The 16,800-nt window shown below is 42.1% G+C and overlaps 1 protein-coding gene across 3 annotated transcripts in view; it reads right to left on the reverse strand.

Moving 5' to 3' along the window:
- The window catches only part of kiaa0586 (KIAA0586 ortholog), a 533,649-nt gene that overhangs the window by 282,476 nt on the left and 234,373 nt on the right, over nt 1–16,800 (reverse strand). For all 3 annotated transcript variants that reach the window (XM_060829108.1, XM_060829107.1, XM_060829109.1), the window contains exons 11-12: nt 13,780–13,818; nt 13,557–13,616 (exon numbers count right to left, since the gene is read on the reverse strand). In XM_060829108.1, the coding sequence (XP_060685091.1) occupies nt 13,557–13,616; nt 13,780–13,818 (99 nt within the window). The remainder of the gene's footprint in view (nt 1–13,556; nt 13,617–13,779; nt 13,819–16,800) is intronic.

Raw genomic sequence — 16,800 nt, forward strand, 5'->3', positions numbered from 1 at the left:
GTCAATGTTTTGGCCTCAACCATTTTCTGTGGCAGAGAATTCCACAGACTCACCACTTTCTGGATTTTTCTCATCTTTCCTGCATTTACCTTGTATAGTCCTGTTAGAATATTATAGGATCCACCTCCACCCACCCCCACCTCCCCGCCAACCACCCCCACTTTTCTGACTGTTCCGGTACCTCTTCATACACCATCCTGCCATCCGAGGAATCAGACTGGTAAATCTTTGTTCACTCTCTCCATAACCAGAGCATCCTTCCTCAGCTAAGAAGACCAAAACAGCACACACTACTCCAGGCATGGTCTCATTGAAGCCCTGTAAAATTGCAGGTAGACAACCCTTGCTCCTGTACTTGAATCTTCTCACTATGAAGGCCAATGTAGCATTTGCCTTCTTCACCATGGATGAGATGGGGATTTCAGTATGGAAATTCAATATTTGATACTATATTGAAGACGATTGACACCATTATCTGCAGCAAAAATGCAACATTTCAGACTGTGTTTTGGACCGTCGGTATTCTGGACATCTGTGTCTGCTGGGAGAGGAACTTGCAAAGGGAAGGGAAACCTCCACTTGTTTTAGTCCATGTACATACCAATAACAAGTGAAACTACAAAAGTGGTTCGGCATAGAGAGCACTAAATTTAAAATCAGAACCTCAAACTTACAATCTCTAGACTATTACCTGAAGACAAGTTAAGAGAGGAAGTTTGTAATATGGGAAATGACAGTCACAGAATAGCAGACGGGACAGAGACAAATAGCCTAAGAATGGGCTAACAGTCAAGACTACATGTTCCAAGGGTAATTAAAAACAGAAGTAAAAGGTCTGCATCTGAATGCACGTAGCATTTATAACAAAGTAAATTGATAGTGCACATTGAAATAAATAAATATAATCCGATTATCATTACGGAGACATGACTGCAGGATGACAAGGATTGGGTCTTGAATATTGAAGAATATGATGACATAAGTTAATAGAAACCGTATGCAGTATTTAAATAAACAAACACTGTGCAAAAAAGTTTGGGACTGTTAGGGACCTTGAAAGGTAGCCCAACATCTGTGACACAGGCCAGACAGGATAACTAATTAAACACTGCTGAAAATGTGTTGCTGGAAAAGCACAGCAGGTCAGGCAGCATCCAAAGAGCAGGAGAATCGACGTTTCGGGCATGAGCTGCTGCGCTTTTCCAGCAACACATTTTCAGCTCTGATCTCCAGCATCTGCAGTCCTCAGTTTCTCCTCCTAACTAATTAAACAATAAGAATTCATGACAAAAACTGTACAAGCAAAGTGATATGACTTATTTTTGTGGACTGATTAGTTACATCAGAGTAAACGCATTCCGAGATAGTAGTGACCACAATATGACTGAATTTTACATTCAGTTTGGAAGGAAGAACATTTGAGTCAAAGTCTAGTATTTTAAACTTACATAAGGTGGGCATGAAAGCTGAGCTAGCTGAAATGAACTGGCATACGAGGTTAGGGTGATAAATCAACAAGGGCACAGTAAGAGACATTTAAGAGACTATTTCAAAAAACTCAGACTAAGTATATACCTACAATAAAAAGGTCAAAAGGTTGATGATGGAAGGTCAATAAGGAAGCAGCTGAAGATGGTTAGTTTTTCGATATTACCCTGAGAAACCTCCTGCAGTGATGGCCTTGGACTAAAATGCTTAATATCCAATAAGAATAACAACCATCTTCCTTTGTGCAAGGTATAACTCCAATAAGTGCAGAGTTTCCTCCTAATTGTCATTGACTTCAATTTTGCTAGGGCTCCTTGATGTCATACTCAGTCAAATGCAGACTTTGTGTGAAGGGCAGTCACTCTCTGTTCATTGTTCAATTTGTTCGACTCTCGCTAGAGTAAAAGGTTTTTCTGTTTTAAACTGTGGAAGTTTGTATTTTTATTTCGTAGAAAGTTGGCATCTCTATTTTTTTCCCCCAGAAAAAGTTACCTATCTTTACTGAGATTATAACAAGTGTGCAATGATGCTTGCAGAGTTTCACAACAAAACCAGCAAACTATCCTGAAGAAATTACTAGGAATTGTAGCAATTGCCCTGTAGGAGTAAAATGTGATCCTTGGAGAACTGTCATTTCTGCCTTCTCTTGGAGAGATAGCATTCTTCCTCTTGTTTCTACTGCACTGCTAGTACACTTGCTATTGTAGCTAAATTATCCACGCTACCCAGATTTCAGCCACCTACGGTAAGGTAATAGCCAGGGCTCCTAGACTAGAGTTTCTCAATGTAGACCTTCAAGATGACTTGCAATTTCTGCAAACTAAGCAGCCTTGTTGTAACTACTGTATACAAGCACCATGGATGGTAAAGGTGCACAGAAGACAAAAATGCACTGGTGGTGAGGTGATTTTTGCAGACAATATGGAAAATCTTAAGTAATAAGTTTAGTTTGGAATGTTATTTTGGATTGTCTTTTTATTTTTACTATTTTGCTAGGCAGTTATTGTCATAGGACAAGGAAGGTAAGGCATGGGACTGTTAATAAATGGGAAATGAAGTTGTAGTTACTAGTATCATACTTGGTTGAGATTTTCAAGGACACCTTAGCTAGAAGGTGGTTATCAAGATTGCCTCCCTTTTTCCTTTCTTTCTTAAGTTCCTTGTCCTCCTTATATCCCTGCCCCTAAATTGTTCACTGTATAGCTAGTAACTGTCAATAGGTTGTTCTGAAAACTCTACTCAAATTTTAACCACAGGATTCAGATTCAGAACTTCATGAAAATCTGATCAGTTCTTCCTTGGGCCTTGCCCTGTGTGTCAAGTTTTGATAAAATCCATCTAGTATTTGTGAAGTATTACATTTAGAAACTAACAAAGAGACAGGGGCAAAAGCAGCACGTCACCCACCTGGCTGAGGTAAAATCCCATTGATGATGAACAGGGAAGAGATAGTCAAATCCCGTTAAAACCAGTAAGAAATTTAATAAATTGTGCCAACTATTGCAACAATTTAGAGGTAGAAATCTCTGAATAAAGTCTTGATTCCAAAGCTAGATCAATAACCACTATAGAGTATTCCACTGTAGCAAGACTAATCAAAAATATGTAAGGGGATTAGTCTCTAGGCTTGAATCAGAATATGGTGTTACTCTATACAAACATGCCAATATAACTCAAAAGTCTTAGCACAAATGTAAGATGATACCGGTAGATGCCAAATACTCCAGTACAGTGAGTAGTCATCTTATTTAGTTTTGGCAAAGAAAGTTCTATAGACGGGATGCTTAATTTAATTCGGCTCAAGTGCTGTACTTGTCTGAAACTGGCAATGTAAAGGGACCCCATAGGGATCAAATATATTGATCTGCAGTACTTAAGAGAAATGCACCATCTTGGAACCAAGTATGAAATATATAATTCTGAATATAAAGAATAAAAATGGATAAGCATTCCACAAGCACACATTTGCTGCCTCTACCAGATAGGGTACTCTTCAATGAGGTCTGCAGGAACTAGTTTACCAAGACTTGGTGTGGCCTTCCAGTAATTTTCTCTCACCGTCCATCAACTGGAACCAGAGCTTGAATGAAACATTACAGTTTCAAATAGAAGAATTCAGTTACCATTATAAACAATCCACTTCACATACTGATTGAATCAAGTAAGTACATATATGTTCGTGCAAATTAGCAGCTTTTCTTACTGGCTACATGTTCGTTTGTTCTGCCTGTAACTCAGCTGGATTCAACTGTCTGAATCTTGAGTCTTGGCAAGTCTCTTGTGAGTGCTGGTGCTTTCTTGACAGAATGAGGATTATCTGCCAATGGCAGCAACACAGAGAATAACCAGTACTGCAAAATTCAAACACTGAACCAAACAGAAAGAACAACCTACTTACAGAACTGTTTATTATCTCTTCAATCGACAGTGGCCAGGTCAAAACCATAAATAACTGGTATGTCAAAAAGGCGAGATTGCAAAATTTATTAAATTTTTTAAAATCTTCCTCTGAGAAAATAGACAACAGACTGCATAACACTGTAATAAAAACTCATAAAAGGTAATCTGAAGTATTTCTATGTATGCTGTCTCCATCAGGGTTATACCAATTATGTGGAAAAGAATTTGGGCAGAGTACAATCTGTTTTGTGAGAGGTCCTTATTGTTCCAAACAGGCATCCACAATGTACATACATCTGTCCACCATGAAATGTGATCGATGGCACTTTGATACATACACATTTAACATTAGCTAGAAGAATGCAGAACAGATACTCCAGGACATCACTTAGCATGCAATGTCAGTTGGCCAGTTTGGAGCTCATGCTACAGGCTCTTGGACAGACATAATCTCCTGAAAATAAAGGAAGTTGCACGTGATAATTAAAATTTTCACGGTAACTTCAAATGTTAATAACTGACATTGGTTGGAACATTCGGGGAAGAATGAGGACAAATTAAATAGTAATGAAAGAAAAAGGAATCCAATAGTGTTGACGATGTGTGTATTTAACTCTGGTGTGAATGTGCCAGCCACTATTTTGGATCAGACAAACTTTCAGGTAGTGCTGCTTACATGTTCAGACCAAGGCTGAAATGAGATCTTGAGCAGAGTGGCCCTGTACAACCCAAGTTCATGATCAGTGAGTGTGTTATTGCTGCGTAAGTGTTACCTGACAGCACTGTTGACAACCCCTTCCATTACTTTCCTGATGATCAGAACTAGACTGCTGGGTGGTAACTGACAAGGCTGGAGTTGTATTGCTTTTTGGTGTTGAGATATATCTGGGCATATTTCCACATTGCCAGGTAGACACTAGTGTTGTAGTTATACTGGAACAACTTGGCTAAGGATGAAAATGTTCTTCAGTGCTAGTGCCAGAATATTGTCAAGGCCCATTTTTCCATACCCAGTACCTTCACCCAATTTTTGATAATATATAATGACATTCACATGAATACTGACACTTTTTTCCTGAGTTATGTGATGTGCCTTTGGCCATTATGTATGTTAAAGGCACTGTTTAAATGCAAGTTACTGCTGTTGACTGAAGCCTGTAAATAGCGGAAGCCAACACGTCTATGTAATTAACTTGCCACATTCAGTTTTCATGATAGTATTTAATGTATCATAATTTTAAAAAGCCAAATGGCAGAACATTTTTCCCACTTCATATCAATTATAGAATCTATTGGTGGGTTGAAGCTGCACAAAACCATGTATGAATCATCACTTCTTAAAATGTTAATTTGCCTTAACTTTGAAAATGTCACAGAACATATCAAAATTAAAGGGGACACAATTAAGCACCCAAATTTTAATTTCAAAAAAACATGATTACTGAAAATTAATTTACAAAGGTTGAAAATTACAAAATAAGGAAACAAGGAAATTACAAATGAAGGAAATTGTAACAGATTCCGTTGCAATTTTCTAAAAGGAAATTGGATAAATATTTGACAGGGGAAAATATTACAGGAAGATGAAGGAGATGAAGGGAAGATCTAACTGATCTGTTCTTCATAAGGAATGTCAAGGAATCTTGTTCCTTCTTTGCTGAATTTTCTATGAGTCGATGAATGTGTAACCATAATCAATAAACACTGGTACAAAAGCCACCGAAATTTTAGAACAGTCTGATCGAAGTGCTAATCCACGAGAAAAGGGCAATTAATGTGCAATGTTTCTTGTATTATTGCATTGTTTTTTTAACTCTAACCTTGATCTGGATTAAATAAGTAAAATTCAGACTTAGTAACACAATGTGACATTGCGATATACATCAAGATGCATGCTCCTGAACACAAGCAAGATTATTACAATAATCATAGAAGAACTGCACTTACACTGGGCAACATGGATATGTATTGCCAACACTGACTGGTCACTGGGTATACTTTACTTTGCTGATTTAATATTGCTGCACATTGTTTATCACCAAAAAGTTTGCTTGGTATTTAGTTGTTTGCTTCATTATGGGAGAAAAAAGGGATAAAAATTACTCTTGGTCATGTCTAGCAATTGCACAATTTCTAAGTGCAGCAAACGAAAAACGGGAATGAAGAGCAATCACACTCACAATGTTATCCCTGATATTTCTAGATCTTCACCAAAACAGGTTGAGCTTGTGCTTACAGCACAAAAATCACCACCAGGATACAGTTATGAAGTGATTTTACAGTTGTTGTTTATCAGTTGGAATCCTACCTCCAAGAGCTGCTGACCAATCAAATGATTATCAGTGCTTCTGGGAATGGAGGGACTGCTGAGACTACAGACAGCTCTGAATGTTGGGAGACCTGGAATGATGACAGAAATAAGTTGTGATTTGCTAGAGCAAGTTGGCTCGGGAGAAAGAGAGGACAACAGATGCTGGAGACTCAAGAGTCGAAAAGTGTGGCGCTGGAAAAGCACTTCAGGTCAGGCAGCATCTGAGGAGCAGAAGAGTTGACATCTTGGGCATAAGCCCTTCATCAGAAATGTTGGTGGGAGAGAGAAGGGGGCTGAGAGATAAATAGGAGTGTGCAGAGAGATAATAGGTAGGATGGCAGTAGGTGAATGCAGGTTGGAGGTGATTGTGATAGGTCAGTGGGGAGGATGGAGCAGAAAGGTGGGAAGGAAGATGGACAGGGTAGGTCAGGTCACGAGGGTGGTGCTGAGTTGGAGTGTTGGATTCGGGATCTGGGGGTGTGGTAGGGAGATATGGAAACTAGCAAAGTCAATGTTGATGCCGTGTGGTTGTACGGTCCTGAGGCAAAAGATAAGGTGTTCTTCCTCCAATTTGTCGGTGGCTTTGATTATGCGGTGGAGGAGGGCCAGGATTTGTATGTCCTTGGGGGAGTGTGAAGGGGAGTTGAAGTGGTTGGTCACAGGGTGATGGGTCATTTGGTGCGTGCAAACCATCCATGCTCCTTGAACTGCTCTACGAATTAGCACTCAGTCGCCCTGATATAGAGGAAACCCACATCATTGGCTCACTGTGGTGAGTTTGAGGGTGACGGGATGAGAAACTGGGTTCAAGATGTAAGGACATGCATCACACAACATTGAAGGGGGAGTACTTTGGCTGTGTGTCAATTGGGCAAAGAGTGCTAGCCTTGCCATTTAAAATATCAGCTGGTGTAGAAGGAGGTTTGTAACCACCTCAATTAGCCTTTCCTGCTGCTAATAAAATCTCAACAGGTGCAGGCAGGCAACAGACATGGCATCATCACAATTTTACCCAATTTTACACCACTCCCCACCTGGCAGTCATTCACAGGGATGCATTACATTCCAGCCATTACATTAGTTCAGTGCTCAGTAGCTGCTCACGGAAGAATAGTCAATCAATTTTAAAAATATGGAAGTGTTTGATATATTTCACAGATGCAGATCTATTGAAATGGAACCAACTGTAATTATAACCAAGTAACTGCAGCAACAATACTGGGACAATTTTTATTAAGGCGGCGTGAATAAATCTCTGCAAAGCACAGGTCTATATATATGTTACCATAGCAAAGTCTGGCAAATGATCAAACTAGCCATTTTAGCTGATAATCTCAGCCTTCATCAAATTGATGATAAAAATACATTGTGAGATAGCTACCTGACAGTTTTATAGATCTTGCAATGGGCTTCTAATCCCCCCACCACTTTGAAAGCCAATTAATGGTGTCAAAAGATTAAAGGGATTTAGGATCCCACGGGAATATCAACACCTACTTGCTCCTTCAATATTTTCAAGATTGAGAAAATCTGCAACCTTGAGAAGGGAGGCAATTTACTTGGGTTTGTATCCCATGAGTTTTCTTATCTGCTTGTAAAGATTTTGGTACACTTGAGTGCACTTGGTAATATTCAGCATGAAGATATGGCTGCTCATTGCTTCTGGAAGCAGTGATACCATCTTGAAGCATGTTGTGACAATGCTATGAAACATTTCTTTAGTCTTCCTTTGATTTGCACACCATTTACAATCAAATGGTTACCTCAAGTTAATTGTAATACTAGTTTTCTTAGTTTTTTCCCCCCAGCTGGTCAGATTTATCACAGTGTGCCATTCAACTGGTCGTGCATGATTGATGATCAGAAGGAGGGGATTGTTTTTTCCTGCACACTCCCTGCTTTTAGTTCTATAAGAACTATAAGAACTGTCTTATAGTTCCATCACACTTTTCACATTAAATAAATCTTCCACCATGCTATTTTTGTCTTAATTTTACCAATAAACATAACACGGAAGCTCTTACATGCAATCCTGGGCTCAAACTTATGGTGCAGAAACATTACATTTTTATTGCTGCAAGTTTACCTTTTGATGTCTGTTAGCAAAACCGCGTGCATCTGTTCTATACTGTTGGAACTTTACAGCTTCTGCATTATAAAACTATAAAGGCAAGACGTTTGGGCTCCACAAAGGGCAGGAATGGAGATGGAAAGGTCTCATACTAATACTGAAAATACTCATACTAATGCAGGCTTTTGCAGGAGGCAGATTCAGGCTTGTACCCAGAAAAGAAGCAGTCAATTAGACTTAGATTAGATTACTTACAGTGTGGAAACAGGCCCTTCGGCCCAACAAGTCCACACCGACCCGCCGAAGCGCAACCCACCCATACCCCTACATTTACCCCTTACCTAACACTACAGGCAATTTAGCATGGCCAATTCACCTGACCCGCACATCTTTGGATTGTGGGAGGAAACCGGAGCACCCGGAGGAAACCCACGCAGACACGGGGAGAATGTGCAAACTCCACACAGTCAGTCGCCTGAGTCGGGAATTGAACCGGGGTCTCAGGCGCTGTGAGGCAGCAGTGCTAACCACTGTGCCACCGTGCCACCCACAAAGGGCAGGAAGGCCACCCACTTAGTAAGAACCAGGTTAATGTAGATTTAAAAAAAGTTCCAAACTTCTACTAGATTCCTGATTCAATGACTTGGGTGATAGTGTCCCAAGCAGGCCAAAGGCTCGCAAAGGTGAGCTGGTTGCTTTTTCCATTGCCGAGATAGTACTTTCATATTGCTTCAACTTTATTGCAGTTGGGCGGTTCTCTATTGTAGCCACTGAACTTCAAGAGCCCATCAGCTGCACTTATTCAGACAGGGAACCTTTTTTAAAAATTCATTGATGGAATGTGGGCATCACTGGTTGACAAGCATTCATTGCTTGTCCCGAGTTGCCCATGAGGTGATGGTGGTGAGCTGTCTTCTTGAACCACTGCTGTCCACCTGCTGTGGGCTGACCCACAATTTCCTTTGGGAGAGAATTCCAGTATTTTGACCCAGCAACAGTGAAGGAACATCAATACATTTCCAAGTTAAGATGGCGAGTGTCTTGAAGGGAACTTGAAGGTGGTGGTGCTACTATTTCCTCTGTCTTTCTAGGTGGAAGTGGTTGAGGGTTTGGAAAGTGCTGCTTGAGAATCTTTAGTGAATTTCTGCAATGCATCTTGCACATAGTACACACTGCTACTACTGAGCGCCAGTGTGGAGAGAGTGGATGCTTGTGGATGTCATGCTAATCAAGCAGGCTTATTTGTCCTGGATAGTGTCAAGTTTCTTGAGTGTTGCTGGAGGTGTACTCAGCCAGGCAAGTGGTGAGTATTCCATCAATCTCCTGACTTGTGCCTTGTAGATGATGGACAGGCTTTGGGAAGTCAGGAGATGAGTTACCTGTCACAGTATTCCCAGCCTCTGACCTTCTCTTTAGCCACTGTATTTATGTGGCAAGTCCCGTTGAGTTTCTGATCAATGTCAACTCCCAGGATGTCAATACTGGCGAATTTAGTGATGGTGGTTAGATCGTCTGTTATCGGTGATGACCACTGCCTGGCATATGTGTGGGACGAATGTTACTTTGCCACTTGTCAGCCCAAGCCTGATATTGTCCAGATCTTGCTGCATCTGGACATGGGTTGCTTCAGTGTCTGAGAAGTCGCAAAAGATGCTGGCCATGGTGCAATCATCAGTGAACATCCCCACTTCTGACCTCATGATGGAGGGAAGTTCATTGATGAAGCAGCTGAGGATGGCTGAGCCTAGGAAACTACCCTGAGGAACTCCTGCAGATCTGTCCTGGAGCTGAGATGGCTGACCTCCAACAAGCGCGACTACCTTCCTAATTGCCAGGTATGACTTCAACTAGCGGAGAGTTTGCCTCCCATCCCAACTGATTACAGTTTTGCCACCGCTCCTTGATGCCACATTTGGTCAAATGCAACTATGGTGTCAAGATCTGTCACTCTCACCCAATCTCTGGAATTCAACCCTTTTGTCCATATTTGAATCAGTTGTCATGAGTTTAGGAGCTGAGTGGCCCTGGCAGAACCCAAACTGGATGCCACTGACAGGTTATTGCTGAGCAGTTGTTACTTGATAGCACTGTTGATGACGCCTTCCATCACTTTACTGATGCTTGAGAGTAGATTGATGGGGCAGGTCATTGGCTGGGTTGGATATATGCTGCTTTTTATGTACAGGACATACCTGGGTATTTTTCCACATTGTAAGGTAGATGCTAGTGTTGTAACTGTACTGGAAGAGCTTAACTAGAGGAGCAGCAAGTTCTGGAGCACAAGCCTTCAATACTGTTGCTGGAATGTTATCCAGGCCAGTAGCCTTTGCAGTATCCAGTGTGTCCAACTGTCTTTTGATATCATGCGGAATGAAATTGGCTTAAGGCTGGTATCTGTTATGCTGGGGACTGCTAAGGCGGCTGAAATGGATTATCCACTTGGCACTTCGAGCTGAAGATACCTTGCTTCCTTGCCTTGGTCAAAATCCATGAAAGGCTGCTTCATTCTGGGGGGTAGGTTTGGGATTCAGAAATCGGCCCAACTCCTTTTCCCACCCCTAGTGGGAAAATTCCGTCCTTAATGTCATTTTAGTTTGGAAGGGGAGTCCATTGTATGCAAATCTCAATCTTAAGTGAGAAAAGGCAAGACTTTGCCTGATGTTTATGATGATTATGGTATAGTAGCCATTCACAAAATTAGCAATGTCATCCTTACCGTTTTTGCAGCTCACAAAAAAGTGATGCATCTATCTCATACTTTACTAACAACAAACATGGTTATGAATACAAAGGTTGGTAGCTTTACTGTAGATTCTGGCACTCTTCTGGCAAGCAAAAAACTTTTGGTGCATCTGTACAAATTAAGCCATTTTTAAAATTTATATGCAAATGCAACTTTACGCCACCATTAAAGATCAATATGGTATTTGTTATACAAATTATCACAACAGAAATCTGTGACTGTCAACACAGTACCAAATTTGGAGAGTCCTCAACTTTATTTAAAGTGAACCGAAAATGAAGAAGCATTTAAATTTATTAAAGAAAAACTTCCTTTTCCAAATTGAGTGCCTCAATTCCAAGCTAGTAAGTGAATCTGTAAGATACTCTGGCCCTTGTGGGAAATTTCTGAAGGCAGCATTGATGCCAATGCACTTGAATATCCATCTTACATTCATGAAGACTTAAACAGTGGAGGGTGATTGGCAATTGTGGAACTGTACAACACTGAAGAGTCAAATCACTTTTGACAGCTGATTGGGGGCATGTTCACAGGTAAAGGGACGGCTGGAAAATGGGAAGCTTTCAGAAATTAGATAATGAGAATCCAGAGAAAGCATATTCCTTTAAGGGTGAAAGGAAAGACTGTTAGGTATAGGGAATGCTGGATGACTAAAGAAATTGAGGGTTTGGATAAGAAAAAGAAGGAAGCATATCTAAGGTATAGACAGGATAGATCGAGTGAATCCTCAGAAGAGTATAAAGGCAGGAGGAGTATATTTAAGAGGGAAATCAGGAGGGCAAAAAGGGGCCGTGAGATAGCTTTGGCAAATAGAATTAAGGAGAATCCAAAGGGTTTTCACAAATACATTAAGGGCAAAAGGGTAACCGGGCAGAGAATAAAGCCCCTCAAAGATCAGCAAGGCGGCCTTTGTGTGGAGCCACAGAAGATGGGCATAAGTATTTACTGTGGAAAAGGACATGGAAGATATAGAACGTAGGGAAATAGATGGTGACATCTTAAAGAGGAGCAAGTGTTGGATGTCTTGGAATGCGTAAAGGTGGATAAATCCCCAGGACATGATCAGGTGTACCCTAGAACGCTGTGGGAAGCTAGAGAAATGATTGTTGAGCCTCTTGCTGAGATATTTGTATCATCAATAGTCACAGGTGAGGTGCCGGAAGACTGGAGGTTGGATAACATGGTGCCACTGTTTAAGAAGGGTGGTAAGGACAAGCCAGGGAACTACAGCCCAGTGAGCCTGACGTTGGTGTTGTTGGAGGGAATCCTGAGGGACAGGATGTACATGTATTTGGAAAGGCAAGATTAATTAGGGATAGTCAACATTGCTTTCTGTGGGGAAAATCATGTCTCACTAACTTGATTGAGATTTTTGAAGTAGTAACAAAGAGGATTGATGAGGGCAGAGCGGTAGATGTGATCTATATGGACTTCAGTAAGGCGTTCGACAAGGTTCCCCATGGGAGACTGATTAGCAAGCTTAGATCTCACGGAATACAGGGAGAACTCACCATTTGGATACAGAACTGGTGAAAAGATAGAAGACAGAGTGGTGGTGTAGGGTTGTTTTTCAGATTGGAGGCCTGTGACCAGTGGAGTGCCACAAAGATCGGTGCTGGGCCCTCTACTTTTTGTCATTTACATAAATGATTTGGATACAAGTATAAGAGGTACCGTTAATAAGTTTGCAGATGATACCAAAATTGGAGGGAGAGGCTTAATAGGCTGGGGCTGTTTTCCCTGGAGCGTCAGAGGCTGATGGGTGACCTTAGAGATTTACAAAATTATGAGGGGCATGGATAGGGTAAATAGACAAAGTCTTTTCCCTGGGGTCGGGGAGTCCAGAACTAGAGGACATAGGTTTAGGGTGAGAGGGGAAAGATATAAAAGAGACCTAAAGGGCAACTTTTTCACACAGAGGATGGTACATGTATGGAATGAGCTGCCAGAGGAAGTGGTAGAGGCTGGTACAATTGCAACATTTAAGAGGCATTTGGATGGGTATATGAATAGGAAGGGTTTGGAGGGATATGGGCCAAGCATTGGCAGGTGGGACTAGATTGGGTTGGGATATCTGGTCGACATGGACAGGTTGGACCGAAGGGTCTGTTTCCATGCTGTATATCTCTATGACTCTATGAGGGGACTGAATTGTCAAAGTGACAAAAAAAGCTTTCTTGTTTTAACAAAAAAAGCTAACTACATTATGTAGATTACTGATATGCACTAATGTAAAGTGCGGGTGCTGGTGGAGAAAGTTACATTGACCAAAATAATTAGGTTGCATTTCATTTTTGATCGTGTACTCTGACAAATGCTGAAGACAAAGACCGGATACAGTGTTTGAGTGTTGAAAAGCAATCATGAGAATTCTTTACTGTAATTTTAAAATGGTTCACATGGCACAGGGAGATGAAAATCTAATGGAGAACTGCCAACGTGAAATATGACAAAACTCAATTTTGGGGGTAGGGGTGGGGGCGGGATTCAGGATCGAACATACAGCAGAAGTGAACAGGGGAGTAATCTCCATGGCAACTCACCAGATGATGTTGCAGACATGCCGAGTCAATAGACTTGTGGCTGTTGCTCAGCTTGGCATTCTATTTGAGAGAAAGGGAATCAAGAGAGAAAAAAAGTAAATGAGTGGTCACATCTTGCTGTCAGTCTTTTTGTAATTTTTATTTTTGTCTCGATGTGCCACCTGAATAGCTGAATATAAGCTGAAAATATTGTAAGTATTTTAGGAAAAATCAAAAGACAAACCTTGATGTCTTGCAGGTCAGATTGCCAATGCTCTGCCTCCTAAAAGAGATAACATGATAACTATTAAATGCTCTGTAGAACAGAATCAGTTTGAAACATTCTGACTTCACTGAAACAAAACAATGAATGCAGATAATAGAGCAATGATTTTAAATTCTTGGCTCTTATAATTAAATCAATGGCATTTAAATATAAAATCCAAACATCTATAACAGATATCAATAGCACCTTGAAAGGCACAAGATCCAAGAGTCAAATTTCAAAATTTCTCATCCTGGATAGATTTCTATCTTTGCAGCACAGTTTCACTTTAACATAAAAAAAACTCATTTCTATTCACTATAGCAAGAAGCAGCTATCAGAATTAGCATTTTCCTCTACCTTGAAATGTGACAACTTTACAAATTTTTCATGGTTTGCAACCAAATATACTTCATTTTGTTCATGACATGAGTTTAATACTAACATGATAAATCAGTAAATACTATTATTGATTGTAATTCTGAAAAATGTTTACTAGAGGGCTGATATAGCCAAAAATGGCTGCTAAAGCAAGTTAAGAGGCTGTCTGGTGAGAAACCCCCTTGGAATGTTGCACCTAAGTATACAATGAGAGCGACAAACATCAACCCTCCAAAGGTTGAAGTGGCAAGTCAAAACAGAGTGGACTGAGCTTCTCATGTGTCGATGGACAAAGGTACCAATGTCTGCTAGCTTGCATTTCAACAATATCACTCTGTGAAGGTCATATCAAAAAACTATCCCGTAGTCACCCTGTGTGACAGGTAAAAGGGACTTCCTAACTCTGAGTACTTGAAATCAGCTGATTAGCAAGCCAAAGAAAATAAAGTAAAACAAAAGGACTCTCTCTAACCCTGAAAGTCACAGATGAAGGGAACCAGAACAACATAATCTCAAACAACCTGCAAAATTAAGCATCTTGAACTTGAATTTATTAGTTAAGTATCAGCATCAACTCCACTAATAACCTCCACTAAAATGACCACAACATGTAACTATCTGCTTTTTGTGAACAATTCAGAGTATCTGTGTTTTTTAAAAAATCATAATTTTGGGTTTGCATCATATTTCTAATCTTGGAGTTGTATTATTAATTCTTCCCATGTTTAGATTAGATTCTCTACAGTGTGGAAACAGGCCATTCAGCCCAATAGGTCCACATTTACCCTCCGAAGAGGAACCCACCCAGACTCATTTCCATCTGACTAATGTAAAAAGTGAGGTCTGCAGATGCTGGAGATCAGAGCTGAAAATGTGTTGCTGGTTAAAGCACAGCAGGTCAGGCAGCATCCAAGGAACAGGAGATTCGACGTTTTGGGCCAGAGCCCTTCATCAGGAATGAGGAGAGTGTGCCAGGCAGGCTAAGAAAAAAGGTAGGGAGGAGGGACTTGGGGGAGGGGCGATGGAGATGTGATGGGTGGAAGGAGGTCAAGATGAGGGTGATAGGCCGGAGTGGGGTGGGGGCGGAGAGGTTAGGAAGAAGATTGCAGGTTAGGAGAGCGGTGCTGAGTTCGAGGGAATCAACTGAGACAAGGTGGGGGGAGGGGAAATGAGGAAACTGGAGAAATCTGAGTTCATCCCTTGTGGTTGGAGGGTTCCCAGGCGGAAGATGAGGCGCTCTTCCTCCAACCGTCGTGTTGTTATGTTCTAACGATGGAGGAGTCCAAGGACCTGCATGTCCTCAGTGGAGTGGGAGGGAGAGTTAAAGTGTTGAGCCACGGGGTGGTTGGGTTGGTTGGTCCGGGCATCCCAGAGGTGTTCCCTGAAGTGTTCCGCAAGTAGGCGGCCCGTCTCCCCAATGTAGAGGAGGCCATATCAGGTGCAGCGGATGCGATAGATGATGTGTGTGGAGGTACAGGTGAACTTGTGGCGGATATGGAAGGATCCCTTGGGGCCTTGGAGAGAAGTAAGGGAGGAGGTGTGGGCGCAAGTTTTGCATTTCCTGCGGTTGCAGGGAAAGGTGCCGGGGGTGGAGGTTGGGTTGGTGGTGGGTGTGGACCTGACAAGGGAGTCACGAAGGGAGTGGTCTTTGCGGAATGCTGATAGGGAAGGGAAGGGAAATATATCCCTGGTGGTGGGGTCCGTTTGGAGTTGGCGGAAATGGCGGCGGATGATACGCTGTATACGGAGGTTGGTGGGGTGGTAGGTGAGAACCAGTGAGGTTCTGTCTTGGTGGTGGTTGGAGGGGCGGGGCTCAAGGGCGGAGGAGCGGGAAGTGGAGGAGATGTGGTGGAGGGCATCATCGATCACGTCTGGGGGGAATCTACGGTCCTTGAAGAAGGACGCCATCTGGGCTGTACGGTATTGGAACTGGTCCTCCTGGGAGCAGATGCGGTGGAGGCGAAGGAATTGGGAATATGGGATGGCGTTTTTACAGGGGGCAGGGTGGGAGGAGGTGTAGTCCAGGTAGCCGTGGGAGTCAGTCGGTTTATAGTGGATGTCTGTGTTGAGTCAGTCGCCCGAGATAGAATTGGAAAGGTCTAGGAAGGGGAGGGAGGAGTCTGAGACAGTCCAGGTGAATTTGAGGTCGGGATGGAAGGTGTTGGTAAAGTTGATGAACTGTTCATCCTCCTCGTGGGAGCACGAGGCAGCACCGATACAGTCATCGATGTAGCGGAGGAAAAGGTGGGGGTGGTGCCAGTGTAATTGCGGAAGATGGACTGTTCCACATATCCTACGAAGAGACAGGCATAGCTGGGGCCCATGCGGGTGCCCATGGCAACTCCTTTAGTTTGGAGGAAGTGGGAGGATTGGAAAGAGAAGTTATTCAGGATGAGGACCAGTTCAGTCAGTCGAAGGAGGGTGTCAGTAGAAGGGTACTGGTTGGTGCGGCGGGAAAGGAGGAAGCGGAGGGCTTTGAGTCCTTACATCTGACTAATGTACCTAACACTATGGGCAATTTAGTATGGCCAATTCACCTACACATCTTTGGACTGTGGGAGGAAACTGGAGCAACCGGAGAAAACCCACACAGACATGGGGAGAATGTGCAAACTCCAT

The sequence above is a fragment of the Hemiscyllium ocellatum genome, chromosome 8 (genome assembly GCF_020745735.1).
Source record: "Hemiscyllium ocellatum isolate sHemOce1 chromosome 8, sHemOce1.pat.X.cur, whole genome shotgun sequence".
Taxonomy (NCBI): Eukaryota; Metazoa; Chordata; class Chondrichthyes; order Orectolobiformes; family Hemiscylliidae; genus Hemiscyllium; species Hemiscyllium ocellatum.